This window comes from Mobula hypostoma (genome assembly GCF_963921235.1).
Source record: "Mobula hypostoma chromosome 10 unlocalized genomic scaffold, sMobHyp1.1 SUPER_10_unloc_1, whole genome shotgun sequence".
Classification (NCBI taxonomy): Eukaryota; Metazoa; Chordata; class Chondrichthyes; order Myliobatiformes; family Myliobatidae; genus Mobula; species Mobula hypostoma.
In genome coordinates this window covers 537,793-559,373 of record NW_026948136.1, presented here as the reverse complement: position 1 = coordinate 559,373, position 21,581 = coordinate 537,793, and the positions used below count along the sequence as shown (strand labels likewise).

The following is a 21,581-nucleotide window of genomic DNA, read 5'->3' as shown; positions in this document are numbered from 1 at the left end:
CATTTACATCGGAGGCACAGTAGTGGAAACTGCGCGTAGTTTCAAACTCCTGGGAGTGCACATCTCGCGCGACCTCTCATGGTCCCAGAACACGAGCAAAGCTCACCAACGCCTCCAGTTTCTGAGGAGGCTAAAGAGAGCTGGGCAAGGCACATCCATACTCGAGTCATTCTGCAGCTGCGCAGTGGAGAGCATCCTAACAAGCTGCATCACTGTTTGCTACGGACGCTGCACTGGAATGGTCAGGAAGGCTCTACAACCGGCAGTCAAATCTCCCCAAAGCTTCACCAGCACCAGCCTACCCGCCTTCAAAGGCATGTTTACAAAAAGGAGCCACAAAAGGGCCAGTAGCATCACGAAGGATCCACCTATCCTGCTCAGGGGCTTTCTGTCCCACCCCCATCATGGAGTATCACGGAACTCCTCCTGCTATGTAGCATCCATGCTAGGACGACCACACGATAAAAACACTTATTTCCCCAAGCAGTAAGGCTGATCAACATATTACAGGATCCTATAGCAGTTTAACTCAATCTGATTACTTACACAAGCATAATCAAGTGGCAATCGTCGTTCATTAAAATCTTGCTTTAAAATACAAACTCATAAAAGAAATCGTGCTTTGCTATAAATACAATCCTGATCCAGTTTTAGAGTCAGAATTCCACAGATTATATTTTGACCAATCCATTATTGCAGATCAGACAATCCATATTAACTGTTCAGATAGACTAATACGGGATAAAGAGGCAAGAAGAACTTATTTATTAGTTATAGTCATTCCAATGTGTCTCCACCCTCTAACCCGACCCTCCACGCTCAAAACCACCACCATTTTACAATTTCCTGACGGTCACCTTATGTACAGACACTCCTGTACCTAACGTCAACACACACACACACACACACACACACACACACACACACACAATCAGTCCATTTACAGTATATAAGTTTTCTTATTGTGACAAGAATACACATCGATAAAGATGTTAGCTGTCTTGGGATGGCACCAGTGGGATCAGCAGTTGGTCTGCCACCTGTCGTCAGGAGAGAGAGAGATAAGGAAAACAACGGCGCAGCATTTGGAGATGTTAATGAAGAGAAGGAGAGCTGTCAAGATCGGCTCCCCCTTTGAACCCTGAACTGTTTGAAGTGATGGACAGGCGATACCCCAGCAAGGGGATAAAAAGGGACAGGTTCGCTAAGGCAAGGACACACACGACACCCGAGGTAACGAGACCCTGGAAGCGGTGCGCCTCTCACAAGTCGGTGGGAAGCTTTTGGCCGGCTGGTCGCGGGATCAAGCCATAAACGCACAGGGTGGAAAGGCACGATCGGCGGGAACCTGGTGTGTGTCCACCCTTGCCTGGGTGCCAGGTTCACCGCAGAGAAACGATCGTATCTGGAAACGGAGGGGGTCACGGTCGGTGACCTCAGATGACATCACAAAGGACTCGCCCGAAAGCTGACTGCGAAGGTCTGTGTGGAAGCCGTTTGAATATTCATTCGTTTTGCTCTCTCTCACCTTCCCCCACATCATCTCCCACGGCATCGATTACTGCGAACTGAACTGAACTAAATTGAACTGAACTTTGCGTCACTTTGAAATGAAACTGGTCATTTACCCCTAGACAACGATAGAGCTTGATTGATCCTGTTATCTTAATTCTGTGTACATGTATGTTTATCATTGCTGAACTGTTACATTCATTATCCTTTTGATTAGAGTACTGTGTTGCTTGTTTCTTTAATAAAACTTTCTTAGTTCTAGTAATCCAGACTCCAACTGAGTGATCCATTTCTGCTGGTTTGGCAACCCAGTTACGGGGTACGTAACATTATACATTTATATCTACTGTTTTATTATTATTATTGCTGTGTTCTTTATCTATTGTATTTTTGCGCTGCATCGAATCCGGATATTATTTCGTTCTCCTTTACCCATGTGTACAGAAGAGACATTGCACAATATTGAAAATAACACTATAGCAAAGTACGGGCCCTTCATCTCACAATGCTGTGCCGATCACTTAACCTACTGCACTATGATCGAATGACTAAGCAGACTCCACAGTCCAAGTGGCCTAGTTCTGTTCCTGTGTCTCATGATTTTATTGGTAGTAATGCAGAGAGCTGGAGAAGGGTGCTGGTGTGTAGTGGGGAGGGGGGCTTTCAGAGACGACGGATAGAGAGGCGGGGAAGGGGGCTTCCCGAGCAGGGCGTGTAAGCAATGAGAGAAGGGGAGGTGAGAGGGTGTCAAACAGACGGGGGTGGTGACGCGCGTCACAGGGGGGGATTTGGTCGGGGAAAGGGGGGCGTCACAGAGGGAGGAGGGGATCCCAGAAACGGGATGGAATCGGTGTTCTAGTAACGATGAAGAACGGGTTGTCCTAGCCACTTTGGGAATGGAGTGGGAGCGGCATACCAGAGACGGCGGGGGGGGGTGGATAGGTGGGACAAGCAGAGATGAATGTGGTCAAGTGGGTTTCCCAGAGGCGGAGGTGGAAGTGCGCATCCCAAACACATAGATGGAAGGAAGGGGGCCTCCTGGGAAAGCACAGGAGGGGCCGTCCCAGGGTCGGGAGTTAGGGGAGTCCCAGAAATGGAAGGGGGCGGGATTGTACAGGGCGTCTAGAGACAGGGTGGTTGGGGAGAGAGGAGGAATGAGGCCTCCCAGAGAAGATAGGGTCAGATAGAGACGGGAAGGGGGACAGGGAGTCCCAAGCCAGGTGTGTTCCTGAGTTGGGAGGTAAGGGGGTCATCTCAAATTGGGTGAGGGGCAGAGAACCAAGGGTGGTTGTTTAATTGGGGATGGGAGAGTTCCACAGAAAGGGGAGGCGTCCAGGAGAAAGATGCATGGGACGTGGGGAGAAATGTTGTCACAAAAACTGGTGGGGAAGGGGAAGGAAGAAGGAAAAGGGGCATCCCAGGGTCGCGGCGAAGGGAATGTCCCAATGGAGGGCGGGGGAGAAGGGAGGAACTGAAGGGGAGAGTCCCAGAGATGTGGGGCGGGATGGGAAGAAAGCATCCCAGAGACAATAGTTTCAACGTGTATGGGTGCCGCAGGGACATCTGAGTACTATGTAGAGGGGAAGGAGGCTGGAGGAGTAGGGGTAGTCCCAGAAATGGAGAGCGACAGGACCTGGGAGCATCCCAGTGTCGCCCCAAAGATGAGAAAGGAGTACGAGGAGTCCCAGACAGGAGCTGTCACGAAGCTGGGGGGGGGGCGGGGTGTATGTGGGGAATGGGGTGAGGCACAGGGAACCACTCCAAAGACAGAAGAGGCTGACCGGAAGTGAAGGGGGGGTGGTTACAGGTGATGAAAGACGAGGCTGGGGATGGTAAGGATGCGTCCCAGAAACATCTGAGGGTTAAAGGATTTCCCAAAAACGAGTGGGTGGTGCAACGGGAGATGGATGAGATGGGGGGGGGGGGCAACACTGAGAGAAGAGGAGGTGGGTGCGGTGGAGTAAGTCTCCCAGAGACGTGATGGGAAAGGAGGGGGGCTGTTCACGGGCATTGGACAGGGGAAGATTAAACTGAGTAAGAGAAAGGGTGTGACCCAGAGACAGCAGAGGATGAGAGGATGGTGGTTTGCGGAGGGGGGTGGGTGTAGACCCAGAGATGGGACCGGGAAGGAATGGAAGACATCAAGAGACGAAAGGGAAGGAGCTGGCATGTAGGTGGAGAGAGGCAAATGGGAGACACAAAGACATCAGGGAGTGGGGAAGGCGGGCACTCAAGAGATGGAAGGGGGTAGGAAGGGGTGACCCAGAGACACAGGAGAAGGGAAAAGAGACAACACGGCAAAGGAAGAGGGGTGGGTGGAATGTGGCGATCGGAAGGTGGGGTGGTGGGGTGGGGGGAACAAGGTCACCCATAGATAGGAGAGGGGTGAGAGGACGAGGGGAAGAGGGTGACTTTGAGTTGGGGCCAGGAAGCGGGAGACACGAGGATAAAGGGGGTGAGAAGGAAAGGAGAGGCCCAGTGAAGGATGTGAGCAAGAGATGGGGACGGGTTGGAAGTTGGCGGAAGCAGGAAGAAGCGGCTGCGGGCTAAATAAAGTTTGAAGGAAGAGCGAGCGCAAGTTGTCAGAGACCAGGTGATCGGTGAGGTCACTTCACCCAGAGCGGTGACCGTTCGGAACCCGTCACTACAGGGACAGACTGAGGGGAGCGGCAGGGATGGATTGAAGGGGCAGCTGAGAGAACAGAGAGAGACAAAAGAACGTCACTACAGCGTGGTGGGACAGAACACTGGCAGAGACCAGAGATTGGCTTCTCTACTCTAAATTGAGAATGCTGTAGAGTCAGAAGCACATGAGACACAAGCTTCAAAGTAGGACTGATTTTTTTTTAATGACAGATCCACAATATTTAACTCCAGCCCAATTAAAGACCAATGTCATCAGAACAAACCTGTCCCGTGTCCAGTGACCAGGGTTCAGTACCTTTGGAATCCATCAACATATGGGATGTGAGAGGTAAATGGCAAGAATGGATTTTAAAAAGGGCTGTTGAGCTTATTTATATTTTTGTCTCAGCAGGTGCGATGACTGAGTAAAACCCCTCCCACACTGAGAGCAGCAGGAACTCTTCCCAGTGAGAACACGCTAGTGGAATAGCAGATTTGTCATAACGGGGGCGATGCCAGCGGACCCAAATGCAAGACACAGGCACTGAAGTACTAGGAACAGGATTGACTAGAGAGCTGGGACAAGAACATAGATTTGGGCTAGGACATTGGCTAGGCAAGTGGGACCAGTAAAAGGAACTGGGAACTAGGAGGCTGGGCTTGGACTCCGAGCCAGAGACTGGACAAGGACGCAGAACCTGGGTCTTGACTCGGGCTCGGACCCCGGAACTAGGCGAGGACATGACGTGGCCACATGGCTTGGGTTCTTCAAGGTGAGGACATGACGAGGCTTGGGTTCTTCGAGGCGAGGACATGACGAGGCTTGGGTTCTTCGAGGCGAGGACATGACGAGGCTTGGGTTCGGACTCCGAGCCAGAGACTGGACAAGGACCCAGAAACTGGGTCTTGACTCGGGCTCGGACTCCGGAACTAGGCAAAGACATGAAGCGGTCTTGGGAGACAGGACTAGGCAAGGCTACAGAACAGAACGAGAGAGGCTCCTGGGCAAGACGAGGGAACTCCAGTACAGGACGAGGGAACTCCAGCACAGGATGAAGCACATGGACAGGACGAGAACATGAAGCCTTGACTTGGTACTGAGGAACAGCCGAGCCTTGGACTTGGGACAACAGGAACCTCGGAACCTTGGACTTGGGTCAACAGGAACGTAGAACACAGATCCTTGGTCTAGAGCACGGGAACATGGAGCCTTGGACTTGACAGACAGGAACATAGAGCACAGAGCCGGGACCCCTCCTTGGGAACAGGATGTAGGCCCGGGACTCATACATACAATGCTGAATACGACGAGACAGTTCCCAACACTAGGAGCGGCACAGAGGCGAGGACGGGATACTGACGAGACGAACGAGCACCCACACTCGAACTCAGGGCCACTTATATTCCCAGCCCCAAGACGAGCATCAGGTGCCTATGATTAAGCCCAATTGAAACAAGGGACAGCCGGAAGACCTGGAGTCCTGAGTCCACGGACCAGACCCTGAACTGGAACGCGGACTTCACGGACCGGACCATGACAAGAGTCGATGATCCAGTAAATCCCTTCCCACAGATGAAGGAGGTAAATGGTCTTGCGCCTCTGTGAGCTTGCTGATGCGTCTGAAGGTGAGATGTCTGATTAAATGCCTTACCATCGTCTGAGCAGCTGAATGACTTCTCCTTAGAGCACTGCTGTCTCGACACGTGTGGATACAAGAATCCCTTCCCACACACAGTACAGTCACTCTCCTGTGTGAACCTGCTGGTGTGCCTGAAGGAGCGGTCACTGAGTGAATTCCTACCCACAGTCAAAACAGGTGCATGGCTTCTGGGCAGTGTGGACTCGTTGATGTATCTTCAGGTAGTATGTCTGAGTAAATATTTTTCCACACACGGAGCAAGTGGACACTCTCTGCCCAGAGTGAACTCGTTGGTGTCCCTTAGGAAGGATAACCTGGTGAATCCTTCCCCACATTTAGAGCAGATGTACAGCCGCTCCTCTGAATTATTTTGCTGGTGTTTCTTTAAGAAGGATGACTGCGTGAATCCCTTCCCACACTCAGAGCAGGTGTAAGGCCTCTCCCCGGTGTGAACTCACTGGTGTCTCAGCAGCTGAGATAATCGAATGAATCCCTTCCCAGAGACGGAACAGATTAACGGTCTCTCCCCCCCTCTGAACTCGCTGGTGTGCCTGCAGGGCAGATAACTGTTAACATTTCTTTCCACAGGCTGAGCAGGTGAACGGCTTCTCCCCAGAGTGAACTCCCTGGTGTCTCAAAGGGGTGACCGAATTAATCTGACCACACACAGACAACAAGTGAATGGGCTCACCCAGTGTGTACTGTCAGGCAGTCTGTAGTTGGGATGTCTGGGTAAATCTGTTCCCACGGTCTGATCCGGTAAACAGACTCCCAACGATGTGAAGTTTCTGATGTATCTGTCATGGTCCGGTCCATGAAGTCCGCATTCTGGTTCACGGTCCAGTCCGTGGACTCAGGACTCTGGGTCTTCCAGCTGTCCCTTGTTTTGTTTGAGTTAATCATAGGCACCTGATTCCCATCTTGGGGCTTGGAATATAAGTAGCCTTGGGGTTGAGTGTGGGAGGCTGGTTTGTCTTGTCAAGATTTCCTGGGAGCAACCTGCCGGCGGAAGGCTAGAGCGGCCACTTGCCATCTTTAGGCCGTGTTGGGGAACCATCCCCTCATGGAGCCTTGCTGTCGGTAGTCGGAGCTGTCTTTGCGGTATGGATTCGGCTGTTTCCCGGGCCAGCTGAGTGGCTGCCAGCTACTCCGAGCTAGGTAGGGATCCGGTTGTTTCCGTAGCCAGCTGAGGTTGCTGGCTGAACTGAGACGCGGAGCAACCTCGAAGCAGAGATGGAACTGTCTGTTGTTCTTTGGTGTTTTTCTCTTCTTGCCCTCACCTCTGTGGGGTAAGTCAGGCCGTTCTGCCGTTGCCCTGAGGGGGGATCTGTCTTGTTTTTTCTTTTCCTCGCCTCCGTGGGGTAAGTCATGTCGTTTTGCCGTTGCCCTGCGGGGGAATCTGTCTTTTTTTGTCTTTCCCTCACCTCCGTGGGGTAAGTCAGGCCGTCCTGCTGTTGCCCTGCGGGGGTCCTGTCTTGTCTTGTCTTGTCCTCGTCTCCATGGGGTAAGTCAGGCCGTTCTGCAGTTGCCCTGTGGGGGAACCTGTCTTGTCTTGTCTTTGCCTCTGTTGGGTAAGTCTGGCCATTCGGCCGTTACCCAACAGGTGGACCTGTCCCATCTTGGTATGGAGATAAGTTGAGTCCCGGCTTGTCTAAGGATAAGTCCCGGCTCTATGCCTATGTGTGCCATGGTCCGGTCCGTGATGTCCGTATTCCGGTTCACGGTCCAGTCCATCGACCCTTGCTCCAGGTTTTCCTGTCTACCCTGTTTCTGTTCCTGTTGAGCACTAATTGAGGCAGCTGATGCTCGTTGGGGCTGGCTGCATAAATACCTTCAGTGACCAGGGCGTGGCTGCTGGATTGTTCTTGTCCTTACTCCTTGTATCCCTTCCTCTGCCTTCTGTTTCCTCGCCTGAAGCCCTGCCTTGTCTTGCCGGTAACTCTCGCCTCGCCTGAAGTTCTTGTCTCGCCTTGCTTTGCCAGAAGCCTTACCTTGTCTTGCTGGTAACACTCACCTCGTCTCCCCGGCAGTCTTGTCCTGGAGCCACCCTGTACCTAGCTCCCTTCCTGTCCCTTGCCTCCGCCCAGGTAAGCCAGGCCGTCTTGCCGTTACCTGTGGTTGGTCCTGTCCCTTCCTGTCCCTTGCCTCCATCGGGTAAGCCAGGCCATATTGCCGTTACCTACGGTTGGTTCTGTCCCTTCCTAACCCTTGCCTCCATCAGGTAAGCCAGGCCATCTTGCCGTTACCTGCGTTTGGTTCTGTCCCTTCCTGTCCCTTGCCTCTGTCAGGTGGTGATCCATGCCCTGCCCAGGGGAACCGCACCCTGCCCAGGAGCCTCCAGTCTCCAGTCTCCAGCCCCAAGCCTTGCCTCTAGTCTCCAGCCTCCAGCCCCAAGCCTCGCCTGCAGTCTCCAGCCTCCTGCCTAGCCTCACCTCCAGTCTCCAGCTTCCTGCCAAGCCGCAAGCCTGAAGACTCCAGCTTCCTGCCAAGCCGCAAGCCTGAAGACACCAGCTTCCTGCCAAGCCGCAAGCCTGAAGACTCCAGCCTCCTGCCAAGCCTCGTCTCTAGCCTCTTGTCTCAAGCCTGAAGACCCCAGCCTCATCCTGCCTGCCAGCCAAGCCTCGTCCTTGCCTAGTTCTGGGGTCCGAGCCAGAGGCAAGACCCAGGTACAGGGTCCTTGTCCAGTCTCCGGCCCGGAGTCCAAGCCTGGGCTCCTAGCTCTTTTGTCCAGTTCTGTTCCGGGTTCCCGGTTTTTGTGTCCATGTCCTTGCCCTCTCCCTGTATCCTAGTCCTGTCCCTAGTACTTCAGTGTCTGTGTCTTGCACTTGAGTCCGTTCCCAGCCACCTCCTTATGACAATGTGCTGTCTAGTCTCATGTTAGTGTGGTGTTAAAGATGAGTCCCGGCTCTATGTTGATGTTCAGTTCCCAGTCTGTCTCTCAGCTCCAGCCTACGGGTTATCAGCCTCCGCATTCCAAGAGCTAAGACCCCGGCCTGCAGGCCTCAAGAGCCAAGACCCCAGACTGTCTCCAAGCTCAGGCCTCTAAACCTCAGCCTTGTCATGTCCTTGCCTGGTTCTGGGGTCCGAGCCTGAGGCAAAACCTAGGTTCTGGGTCCTTGTCAAGTGTCTGGCTCGGAGTCCAAGCCTTGTCTCCTAGTCCATGGTTTCTAGTCCTGGTCCCGCTCTCCCTAGCCCAGGCTCCTAATTCTTAGTTCCTTGTCCGGGTTCCCTGTCCAGTCCATGTCCCAGCCCAAGTCTGCATTCTTGTCCCAGCTCCTTGTCTGTATCCTGTCACGTCCCTACTCCAGTCAAGTCCTGTTCCTTGTACTTCAGTGTCCGTATCTTGCACTTGGGTCCGTTCCCAACGCCCCTAATGTGACAGTATCATCTCCCTGCTATCAATTGTCTGGCAATTCACCAAGGCAGATGTTATTCATAGTGAACCCCTTGTAAAATCATTGCAGTTGAAGAACTGATCTCTGGTGATCAAATGCCGGTGTGTTCTCAGCACCCCAGTTCCAGAGGATTTCAATGAGTTAAAACAATGTTTCCTTTCAGACCCAAAACACATGTCCAGCTGGGATGAGATACATCTTCATCTCCAAGGATCGACAACTGATATATTGGAAATAGCTGGTCACTCCCTCAGTACCTGAAGATGATTTACAAGGTTATCTTCAGGGAAGTTCATCCACATCTCACCCCTACACTCACCGCGGGTTCAGATTCTCCTCGTCACCACCGATGTGCCGTTTTCTCAAGCATCTCCCCTTCTACATTCAAAGACCAATGACCTCCGAGTGCTGGTGTACCGACCAATACACTGAAACTGACATGTTGCTGCATTTGAGTTTCCCACACACAAATCCTTTGCCTTTTGCACCCTGCAAAAAAAATTACAAAACACAGCAATGGGCGAAGGACAACATTTCAGTTGAGATCATTTTAAGCTCTATGATGCGCTTTGACTGTGGTAGCGAAGTTCAACCCAAGCTGGAGGACCAGGTATCAGGACTGACCATCAGATTTTCTCTCTGTCTGTATCAGAATTGACATTTCATCCCTCCGTGACACACAAGCACACACACACACACACACACACACACACACACACACACACACTCTGTCTCTCTGTCTCTCTCTCTCTCTCTCGGATGAACGAGTGGCGAGAAGATGGTGCAGAGGACAGGCTGTCAAGTTCTTGGATAAGTTAATGTTTTCTGGCGGGAAGCAATGTCCTGGCCAGGAGCTTTGCTAATGCTACTCGGGAGAGTTTAACCAGGGGGCTGGGTATCCGAGCCCCAGGTCAGTAAGGGAAGAATCGGACCAGAAGGTAGATGTTGGAAAATATTGAAAGGCAAAATCGAAATAACAGGTATGATTGGTCTGACACTTTGAAGTGTGTGTATTTTAATGCTAGGAGTATTATGGGTAAAGGTGATTAACTTAGAGCATCTGTATATGGAACTGCGATGTTGTGGCCATTACACAGACTTGGTTGAGAGAGGGGCAGGAATGGGTGATTAATATGCCAAGTTTTCGAAGTTTTAGGAAAGACAGAGGAGGAGATAAAAATGGGGTTGGAGTTGCACTGCCAATCAGGAACAATATCAGCTGCACTCAAGGGAGACATGATGAAGGGGTCAGATACTGAGTCTATTTGGTGGAACTCAGGAACAGGAAAGGTGATGGGCTTGTACTACAGACACCCAATAGCCACTGGGACATCAGATTAAAGAAATGTATAAAAATAATGCTGTTGTCATGGGGGAGGGGTTAAACTTCAATAAAATAAACTGGGACATTCCTAGTGCAAGGAGGTTAGATGGGGCAGATTTGTTAAGTGAATCCAGGAAGGTTTTTAAAAATCATATCTGGACAGTGCAATGAGAGGAGAGGCTGTACTGGACCTGGCGTTGGTAATGATCCCGGCCAGGTGACTGACCTATCAGTGGGTGAGCAGCTACGGAACAGTGACCACAACTCCTTAACTTTCTGGATAGGTATGGTCCTTGTGGCAGTGTTTTAAATTGGAGCCGGGCAAATTACAAGGGCAGGAACTAAGAAGCGTTAATTGAGAACGCCTTTTTTTTTCCTGGCAAGTCCACATCAGACACGTGCAGGGTGTTTAACGATCAATTGCACAGAGTACAGGAAAGAGACGTTCATGTTGGAAGGAAGGACAGAGATGGAAAAATAAGAGAACCTTGGATGCCCAGAGAGGTGGTGAATTCAGTCAAGAAGAAAAAGAAGTATGTAAAACTTCGGAAGTTAGGATCAAACAAAGCGCATGAGGAGTATCAAGGAGCCAAAAAAGAACTAAAGAAGGGAACTAGGAAAGCCAGGAGGGCCATGAAAAGTCCTTGGCAAGTAGGATTAAGGTGAATCCCAAGCCATTCTCTACACACATCGAGAACAAGAAGATAACTAGAGAGAGGGTGGGACCACTCAAGGACGGGGGGCGGGTGGCATTTGCTTGGATGCGGATAATGTGTGAGCTGCAGTTTAGGAAGGATAATGGCGCCTAACGGCGACTCCTTTGCTGGCACCTTCGGAAACAGCTCTATTTCTACCTTTAATATCTTTATATTTTTCGTTCAGGGTTCTTTTGAACACCCTGACCTGGAGTTACACTGAGGCTTCGGTTCTTTGCGGGAATAGGACCCGTTCTGAGGTTCCACCACTCGCGCGGCATTCGACATGCCTGAAAATCTCGATCGTGTTCGGAAGCCTAAGATCTCGGGGCTCTGGAGACGGGCGGATCGGGGGTCGGTGTCACGGCCGGAGACTCGTGTGTCGCCGGGCAGGCCGGAAAATCTTTTGCTGTGGGCCCGAACGGCCCGAATACCCCGAGGTCTTTGCGAACTTCGGACTCAGAGCTCGAAAAAAGCGACCAAACGGACTTTTAAGATCGTAAACCAGCGGGTTGTTGTTATGTCTCCCGCTCGCTGTGAAAATGGGGGACACCTCCCTCTCCCTTGCCAGGGAGAGAGAGAACCCGTGGTTTGTCGAATTTCGGATGAAATGCGAAGCTTTTCGGATAACTTTGGTCTGCGTCTTTGATATCGCTCAGCTCATGCTTGGGCCCAGTGATTGTACCAACGCGCGTTTATTTTTGCTGGTGCGGGGAGGGGGAATCGTTGCTCGCCGCCCCTTACACGCGGGACGGGTGAACTGGGGGGGGGGGGACTTTGGGGTTCTTACGTTTAACCGTCGTTCATTCTTTGGGGCACTTCTGTGTTTTTGTGGATGTTTTACGAAGAAAACGCATTTCAGGACATTACTCTGACATTAAACTTGACCTTTGAACCTTTGAGGTAATTAATAAGTACTTTGCTTGTATTTACCAAGGAAAATGACATGAAAGACCAGGCGATCAGTGCTGAGTGTATAAATGTGTTAGGGCGTTTAGAGGTCAAGGAGGAAGTGTTGGGCCTCCTAATGAGTATTAATGTGGATAAATTTCGAAGGCGTGATGGGATTTATTCCAGGTTATTGAATGAAATAGAGTAGGCAAGGTCCCAGGAGACTGACGTGGCTAAAGTTGTACCTCTATTGAAGAAGGAAACAGAAAATCTTGGGAACTATAGAGTGGCGAGTCTTATGTCAGTTATAGAGGAATTGCTGGATAAAATTCTTAGTGATAGGATATGTGAGTCTTTAGAAATTCATGGCCTAGTTAGGGAGAGCCAGCACGGCTTTTGTATGACAGGTCGTGCCTTACCAGCATGGGTGAACTTTTGACAAGGTGACACAAGAGATTGATGAAGGTAGGGTAGTGGATGTTGCCTACATGGATTTTAGTAAGGCTTTTGACAAAAACCATAGAAACTACAGCACAGAAACAGGCCTTTTGGCCCTTCTTGGCTGTGCCGAACCATTTTCTGCCTAGTCCCACTGACCTGCACACGGACCATATCCCTCCATACACCTCCCATCCATGTATCTGTCCAATTTATTCTTAAATGTTAAAAAAGAACCCGCATTTACCACCTCGTCTGACAGCTCATTCCATACTCCCACCACTCTCTGTGTGAAGAAGCCCCCGCTAATGTTCCCTTTAAACTTTTCCCCTCTCACCCTAAACCCATGTCCTCTGGTTTTTTTCTCCCCTTGCCTCAGTGGAAAAAGCCTGCTTGCATTCACTCTATCTATACCCATCATAATTTTATATACCTCTATCAAATCTCCCCTCATTCTTCTACGCTCCAGGAAATAAAGTCCTAACCTATTCAACCTTTCTCTGTAACTGAGTTTCTCAAGTCCCGGCAACATCCTTGTAAACCTTCTCTGCACTCTTTCAACCTTATTTATATCCTTCCTGTAATTTGGTGACCAAAACTGAACACAATACTCCAAATTCGGCCTCACCAATGCCTTATACAACTTCATCATAACATTCCAGCTCTTATACTCAATACTTTGATTAATAAAGGCCAATGTACCAAAAGCTCTCTTTACGACCCTATCTACCTGTGACGACACTTTTAGGGAAGTTTGTATCTGTATTCCCAGATCCCTCTGTTCCACTGCACTCCTCAGTGCCCTACCATAACCCTGTATGTTCTACCTTGGTTTGTCCTTCCAACGTGCAATACCTCACACTTGTCAGTATTAAACTCCAGCTGCCATTTTTTAGCCCATTTTTCCAGCTGGTCCAAGTCCCTCTGCAGGCTCTGAAAACCTTCCTCACTGTCTACTATACCTCCAATCTTTGAATCATCAGCAAACTTGCTGATCCAATTTACCACATTATCATCCAGATCATTGATATAGATGACAAATAACGATGGACCCAGCACTGATCCCTGTGGCACACCACTAGTCACAGGCCTCCACTCAGAGAAGCAATTCTCTACCACCACTCTCTGGCTTCTTCCATCGAGCCAATGTCTAATCCAATTTACCACCTCTCCATGTATACCTAGCGACTGAATTTTCCTAACTAACCTCCCATGCGGGACCTTGTCAAAGGCCTTACTGATGTCCATGTAGACAATATCCACTGCCTTCCCTTCATCCACTTTCCTGGTAACCTCCTCAAAAAACTCCAATAGGTTGGTCAAACATGACCTACCACGCACAAAGCCATGTTGACTCTCCCTAATAAGTCCCAGTCTATCCAAATGCTTGTAGATTCTGTCTCTTAGTACTCCCTCCAATAACTTACCTACTACCGACGTTAAACTTACTGGCCTATAATTTCCCAGATTACTTTTTGATCCTTTTTTAAACAACGGAACAACATGAGCCACTCTCCAATCCTCTGGCACCTCACCTGTAAACAGTGACATTTTAAATATTTCTGCCAGGGCCCCTGCAATTTCAAAACTAGTCTCCTTCAAGGTCCGAGGGAACACTCTGTCAGGTCCCGGGGATTTATCCACTTTAATTTTCCTCAAGACAGCAAGCACCTCCTCCTTTTCAATCTGTACAGTTTCCATGGTCTCACTACTTGATTCCCTTAATTCCATAGACTTCATGCCAGTTTCCTTTGGAAATACAGACGCAAAAAACCTATTTAAGATCTCCCCCATTTTCTTTGGTTCCGCACATAGCCGACCACTCTGATCTTCAAGAGGACCAATTTTATCCCTTACAATCCTTTTGCTCTTAATATACCTGTAAAAGCTCTTTGGATTATCCTTCACTTTGACTGCCAAGGCAACCTCATGTCTTCTTTTAGCCCTCCTGATTTCTTTCTTAAGTATTTTCTTGCACTTCTTATACTCCTCAAGCACCTGATTTACTCCCTGCTTCCTATACACGTCATACAACTCCCTCTTCTTCTTTATCAGAGTTGCAATATTCCTTGAGAACCAAGGTTCCTTATTCCTATTCACCTTGCCTTTAATCCTGACAGGAACATACAAATTCTGCACTCTCAAAATTTCTGCTTTGAAGGCTTCCCACCTACCGATCACATCCATGCCAGAGAACAACCTGTCCCAATCCATGCTTTTTAGATCCTTTCTCATTTCTTCAAATTTGGCCTTCTTCCAGTTAAGAACCTCAACCCTAGGACCAGATCTATCATTGTCCATGATCAAGTTGAAACTAATGGTGTTATGATCACTGGAACCAAAGTGCTCCCCTACACAGACTTCTGTCACTTTTCCTAACTCGTTTCCTAACAGGAGATCCAATATTGCATCCCCTCTAGTTGGTCCCTCTATATATTGATTTAGAAAACTTTCCTGAACACATTTTACAAACTCTAAACCATCTAGACCCCTAACAATAAGGGAGACCCAATCAATATATGGAAAATTAAAATCTCCTACCACCACAACTTTATGTTTCCTGCAGTTGCCTGCTATCTCTCTGCAGATTTGCACTTCCAATTCTCTTTGACTATTGGGTGGTCTGTAACACAATCCCACTAATGTGGCCATACCTTTCCTGTTTCTCAGCTCCACCCACAAGGACTCAGTAGACAAGCCCTCTAATCTGTCCTGCCTGAGCACTGCTGTAATATTTTCCCTAACAAGCAATGCTACTCCCCCACCTTTCATTCCTCTGCCTCGATCACATCTGAAACATCGGAACCCTGGAATATTAAGCTGCCAGTCCTGCCCCTCCTGTAGCCAAGTTTCACTAATTGCTACAACGTCATAATTCCACGTGTCAATCCACGCCCTCAACTCATCCGCCTTCTCTGCAATACTCCTAGCATTGAAATATATACACCTCAGAAGATTTTTACCACCCTCATGGGAGGCTAATTGAGAAGATTACGATGCATGTGAACTGGCCATTTGGATTCAAATCTGTCATGCACATAAAAGACAGAAGGTAATGGTTGAAGGGACATTCGAGATGGAGTTCTGTAATTACTGAAATTCCACAGGGACCTCCATTGTTTGTAATGTATATAAGTGACCTGGATGAAAACGTAGATGGATGGGTGGGTAAATTTGCGGATGATACCTAGATTGGAGTGGTGGATAGTGTAGAAGACCGGCAAAGCATACAGTGTGATATAGAACAGTTGCTGAGGTGGACTGAGAAATAGCAGATAGAGTTTAACTCAAATGCATGTGAGGTGTTGCACAAATGCAAGGAGAGAGTACAAGGTCCTCACCAGTGTTGTTGAGCAGAGAGATCTTTCCCCTCCACTGAGAAATCCTCAGCTGTCCAGAACCCCAAACCCTGCCCCGTGCTCGGTCTCTGGTTTCTGACCCTGCTCCATTGAACAATGGCCCATTGTCACTGGCATATTGTAACAGCCCAGCTGTGTGACACGCAACCCTTTGGAAACAGCGAAAATGCACAGTAACGTTGAAGGGAGCAGGGAATAAGATTAACAACCAATGCCACTATTCCTGAGCCCAGAGATCTGAGGGATGAAGAACACGTCAGACTTAACAGCAGTGAGCTCATCTTCAGTCTCCAGAAAGACACGCAGGAAATGTACAGGAATCTCCTTCACCCACAAAATAGTGACTGTTTGGAACCCATCGCCACAGGGTTAGCAAGAGGTAAACAGCAGGGATGGATTTAAAAGGACTTGTGTGGAACAGGACCATGGACAGGGACCAGTAGGACAGCGTGGCCTCTCTACTGTACAATGAGTAGCAGAGACAGTAAGCACCAGAGATACAAGATTTGAAATGGAACTGATTTATTTGTCACAGATCCACAGTATTAAACAGCAGACTAATATAAGATTAGTATCAGCAGAGCAAACCCCTCCAATGCTCAGTGACCAAGGTTCAGTTCTGGCTGTGATCAGCAGCTGCAATAACAGCAGAAACTAACATTAACGTCAGGAACATGCAACGCGATTCAGCCACCATAATGGATAAAAAATTATCATGCAACCCACTTGAATTTCCTCTTTGACGTGAAGTTGCTGGTGTTTCAGCAAGAGGGATGACTGAGTAAATCTCTTTGCTCACTCAGGACAGAAGTATGCATCTACTTAAAGTGGATTCGCTGGTGCTTCACAAGGTGGCTTAAATGAATGAAGCCCTTCCCACACTCAGAACAGGTGTATAGCTCTGTGTGCACTCTCTGGTGTTTCAGTAGACGGAATGATTGAGTGAATCTCTTCCCGCAGTCTGAGCAGAGTGAACTCTCTGGTGCAGCAGCAGCAGGTGGGGTGACCAAGTAAAATCTCTTTGCTCGCTCAGGACAGGAGTGCGGCCTCTCGGTGTTGGTTCACAAGGTGGGTTAATTGAGAGAATTCCTTCCCGCAGTCTGAGCAGGTGAATGGCCTCTCTCTCTCTCGCTTGCTGGTGTATCAGCTGTTTAGATGATTCAGTGATCCTTTCCTACAGACAAATATTCCTCTCCAGTGTGTACTCACTGGCGTATCTTTAGGCTATGTGACTGAGTATATCCCCACCAACAAACTCAGCAGGTGAATGACTTCTCCCCAGAATGAAACAGTTGGTGTCTCGTCAGGTCATATGACTGACTAAATGTCTTCCCACACATGGAACAGATGAATGGCCTCTCCCCGGCATGAACTCGCTGGTGTGTCTCCAGGTGAGATGAACGTGTGAATCCTTTCCGACACACGGAGCAGATGAACGGCCTCTTCCCGGCATGAACTCGCTGGTGTGTCTCCAGGTGAGATGAATGCGTGAATCCTTTCCCACATGCGGGGCAGAGGAACAGGCTCCTCCCAGTGTGAACTCTCTGATGAGTCTTTAGGTTGGTGGACTGGGTGATTCTCTTCCCACACTCAGAGCAGGTGAACGGTCTCTCCTCACTGTGAACCCGCTGGTGTGTCTTCAGGTCCTATGATTGGGTGAATCCCTTTCCACAATCAGAGCAGGTGAACGGTCTCTCCCCAGTGTGAATTCGCTGGTGAGTTTTTAGGTCAGCTGGCTGAGTGAACCCTTGCCCACACTCAGAGCAGGTCAACGGCCTCTCCCCAGTGTGAATTCGCTGGTGAGTCTGCAAATGAGACAACTGAATGAATCTCCTTCCACACGTTGAGCAGGTGAACGGCCATTCCATAGTGTGGACCCGCTGGTGAGCCAGCAGCTCACCTGACCCAGTGAATTCCTTCCCACACTCAGAGCAGGTATACAGCTTCTCCCCTGCACCCACTCACCGGTGTTCCAGCAGCTCACCTGACCCAGTGAATTCCTTACCATTGTCAGAGCAGGTGAAAGATTTCCTTCTGCTGTCAAATTTCTGGTGTCTCAACATGCCGGAGGACATAGTGAATCTGTCCCACACAAAAGCAAGCCTGCTGCCCAGTGAAGATGTACTCGTGCGTTCTCAGGTTTCAATGAGAAGTTAAAACAGAAAACTTCATTTCAGACACAAAGCAGATGCACATTTCAAGGCGGGATGAGATATGCCTTCTTTTCTGAGGATCTGTAACTGACATATTGTCATTAGAAATACTGTAAATATTGCTCACTCTTTCAATAATTGAAGGCAGTTTACAGGTTGTCACCACATGAGTTCATCCAAATCTTGCCCGTACACTGAACACCTGTTTGCATTCACCTTGCCACGATTGGTATGCTGTCTTCTCCAGCATCTCCTCCTCCACCTTCAAATATCAATGGTCTTCGAGTGCTGGTGAACCAACCGAAACAGTATCACAGTATTGCTGTGTTTGAGATTCCTGTACACAAATCCTTTGCCTTCTGTACCCTTCAAAAAGTTTACATAAGTTGTCAATGGGTGAAGGACAGCATTTCAGCTGAGATAATTTTATGGTAACCCCTGTTATCACATTGTCACAGAGAAGCTCAGTTGGAGGAACAACACCTCTTCTAACTGGGCACAGCATCAAATTCTCTCACAGTCTGCCTGCCTGTATCAGAATGGGCCATTTCTGCCTGTAACCGAACGGTGACTTTGCTCAGTTTGTCTCTCTGCAGCAGTACAGCTTCACTCTCTGGGCATGTCCAGCTGCCCTACTAGAAGGACACAGGATTTACATGGCTGGAGACTCCTGGAGACTTTCTGATCACTGTGACCCTCAGCTGATCGACGGTGGTGAACTCCACAACAGGAATGACACTGAATGCCAGGGGAAGGTGACTGGACTCTCCACTGGAGATTGTTCATGTGTGCAACTTTGTGCCGTGAATACTACAGGCTACTTGCTACCCAGGACAGAGATGTCTGTTATCATTGTACACTAAGACAGAAAAGAGGAAGCAATGGTCTCACTCACCAGAAATGTCCAGAACCAGATAATGCTCAACAAAGATGATTTGCTAAAAGTGACCTGGCTCAATTCATCTCTCTCCATTAGTACAACTTCACATTCTGGACATGTCCCACAGCTCTACAAAGGGCACATTATGTGCTGGCTGCTCCTGGGGACTTTCTAATTACCCTAACACCACCCCTTCCCCTGGTGACTGATGGGGGTGGGGGATGAACTCATTGGTGGTAATGCCAATGAATGTGAAGGTGTGAAGAGACTATCTTGTGGGAGGTTGTCAATATGTGGCACTTTGTGATGTGAATGCTACTGGTCAGTTGTTACCAAGGACAAAGGTGTTTAATATCATTATGTACCCAGAGAGAATGGGACAAGCATGTTCTCACAGGTAGAAAGGTGGGACTTGGAGGAGATTCAACAAAGGTGAATTTCTAAAGAACAAAAGCTGTTGGAAAGACTTTATTTTATCTAAGCAGAATAATTACATTTTAGCTGACCACAGGATATACCCACTACCTTTATTTTAGACCTCATTCTCAACTAAGCACGTCATGTATCAACATTTGGGCATCAGCTGGTTCTAGACACCAGACCTGATCTCAATGTTCACCTTGGGATTCAATTGGCAGAATATCGCTAATCCACTTGTCTGAAAGGGCCCTCGAAGATTTTCTTCCTTGATTTAATCAGAACCATATTTTTGTTGCAAGCTCATATTCTTGGATTTAGAAGATAACTGAAGCTCAGTAGTCTCTGGGAGATCCAACCTCTCCCATTCCCTCCGACAGCACTTCCAAACAAATTTCAAAGTATCTGCAAGGCATAAGACAACAGGAATCTTAAGACTGTGTATCTCAGTGAATCTTAAGGTTGTGAATCTCAGCTAGCCAGGCAGCATCTATGGGAAAGAGTAAACCGTCGACGTTTGGGACCCAAGACTTTTCCCACAGATGCTGCCTGGCTAGCTGAGTTCTTCCAGCATTTTGTGTGCATTACCCAAAACACCGACACCATACACAGCCTTAAGATTCATGTTGTCTCACGCCTTGCAGACCGGAAAGGAAAGCGCTGGCAGCGTCACCCATGGGTGCTTCTAAACCCAGAAACCCCCACGAGCCAGTGGAAAATCGTCTGCCCGCCCGGACTCACAGCGACGTACACAACATGCAGGAGGAACTCAGCAGGCCAGACAGCATATATGGAAGAAAGTACAGTCGACGTTTCGGGCCGAAACCCTTCGAACTCACAGCAATGCACAATCGGCACAGGAACGGCGCCAGCAACTCTGCACATCAGCATAAATCCCTCCGGAGCCCATGTGCCGAACATTGGATATGGACCGTGATTGACCCTGCGTGAGGGGCCACGGTGTGACCAGAATTCAAAGCGATTGTTCCCCGGACCCGGTGCTGATGGAACCCCGCTCCGACCTGCGGCCGATCGGCCGGAGCTGTTCATCCACCGAGCGCATGTGCGACATTCTGGTACAAACTGCGACCCACAGCGCCTGCGCACTTGATCGGGGTCAACAACCGCGAATTCTGGAGCGCTGGAGGTTTCTCCGTAATAACGCTGCCACTGAACACCGCAAGCACCAGCTCCCCCCTGCCACATGCCTCAAATCCAGTCAATGCTGACATGTGGAGAACCCAGCTAATTTAACAGAACAAGCTCCCACAAACCATATCGACAGGCATTCTGTATCTGAAAAGTTAAAGTTCAAAACACTCAGATACTGACATCAAGATCCAGTTTAAGTCCATTGTCATTCAACCGTACACATGTATACAGCTGATTGAGACATCCTTCCTCTGGGGCCGAGTGTAAAACACAGTGGAGATAGTCACACACATCAAAGACAGAACCCCTAGGACAAATTTTATCGTATCTGTCATGCAGCTGGCCTTAACACGCTGGGACACTTTGGTCAGAATGCTGATCCTGTAGTTCAGTTGGCCCCCTCAGACTTTGGTGAACCCCCCGTTGACAGGCGGGGAAAGCGTTGGAAGAGTGAATCATGGCTCCTATCTTTCCCACAATCCACTACGACCTAGAAACCGGTCTATCTACCAAGGACCCCAGCGATACAGATGACCGCCAGAAGTAGCGCCAGCACCGTCACTCATCGGCAGGAAACCTCCACGGACCCTGGTGGGATTGTGGTTCAGAGGGAGAAGGGGTGGATCTGAACTGCCAGGGTGCGGGGCCATGGCGTGCCCGGAGCTCGCAGCAATTGTCGAAGTCACCGCTCCTACCTGCCAGCCATCCTCCGGAGTGTTTTATCCACTGGGCGCATGCGCGCCTTTCGGCACAAGCGTGAGCTCTCGGCGACTACTTGCGGATTGCGGAGATTTCGGACAGGCTGCCCTCCACCAAACGGTGCTAATCCAGCGCATGTCTTACCGAGGAGAGCTCAGAGTAGTAAACTGCGACAGGCAGTATACTCAATATCCACAGGCATTGTCGGTATTCACAGTCAAAACCGACATATACACATTCTGTTTCCCAGCTGCCCAAAGCGGCTGCTGTCATTCGTCGCCAAGCCTCCCGCTCTGATTACCTGCTCCTCATCATATAGTCTTCCTGTCTAGAGCCCCAAACCCTGCCCTGCGCTGACCTGTCTCCGTCGAATATCTATTTTGTTTTCAGTAATTATGAGC

The 21,581-nt window shown here is 49.3% G+C and overlaps 1 protein-coding gene across 1 annotated transcript in view; it reads left to right on the top strand.

Moving 5' to 3' along the window:
* LOC134341237 (uncharacterized) overlaps positions 1–21,581 on the top strand; it is a 99,000-nt gene that overhangs the window by 24,573 nt on the left and 52,846 nt on the right. Inside the window, exon 6 of the mRNA XM_063039085.1 lies at positions 20,300–20,476. Within this exon, the coding sequence (XP_062895155.1) occupies positions 20,300–20,476 (177 nt within the window). The remainder of the gene's footprint in view (positions 1–20,299; positions 20,477–21,581) is intronic.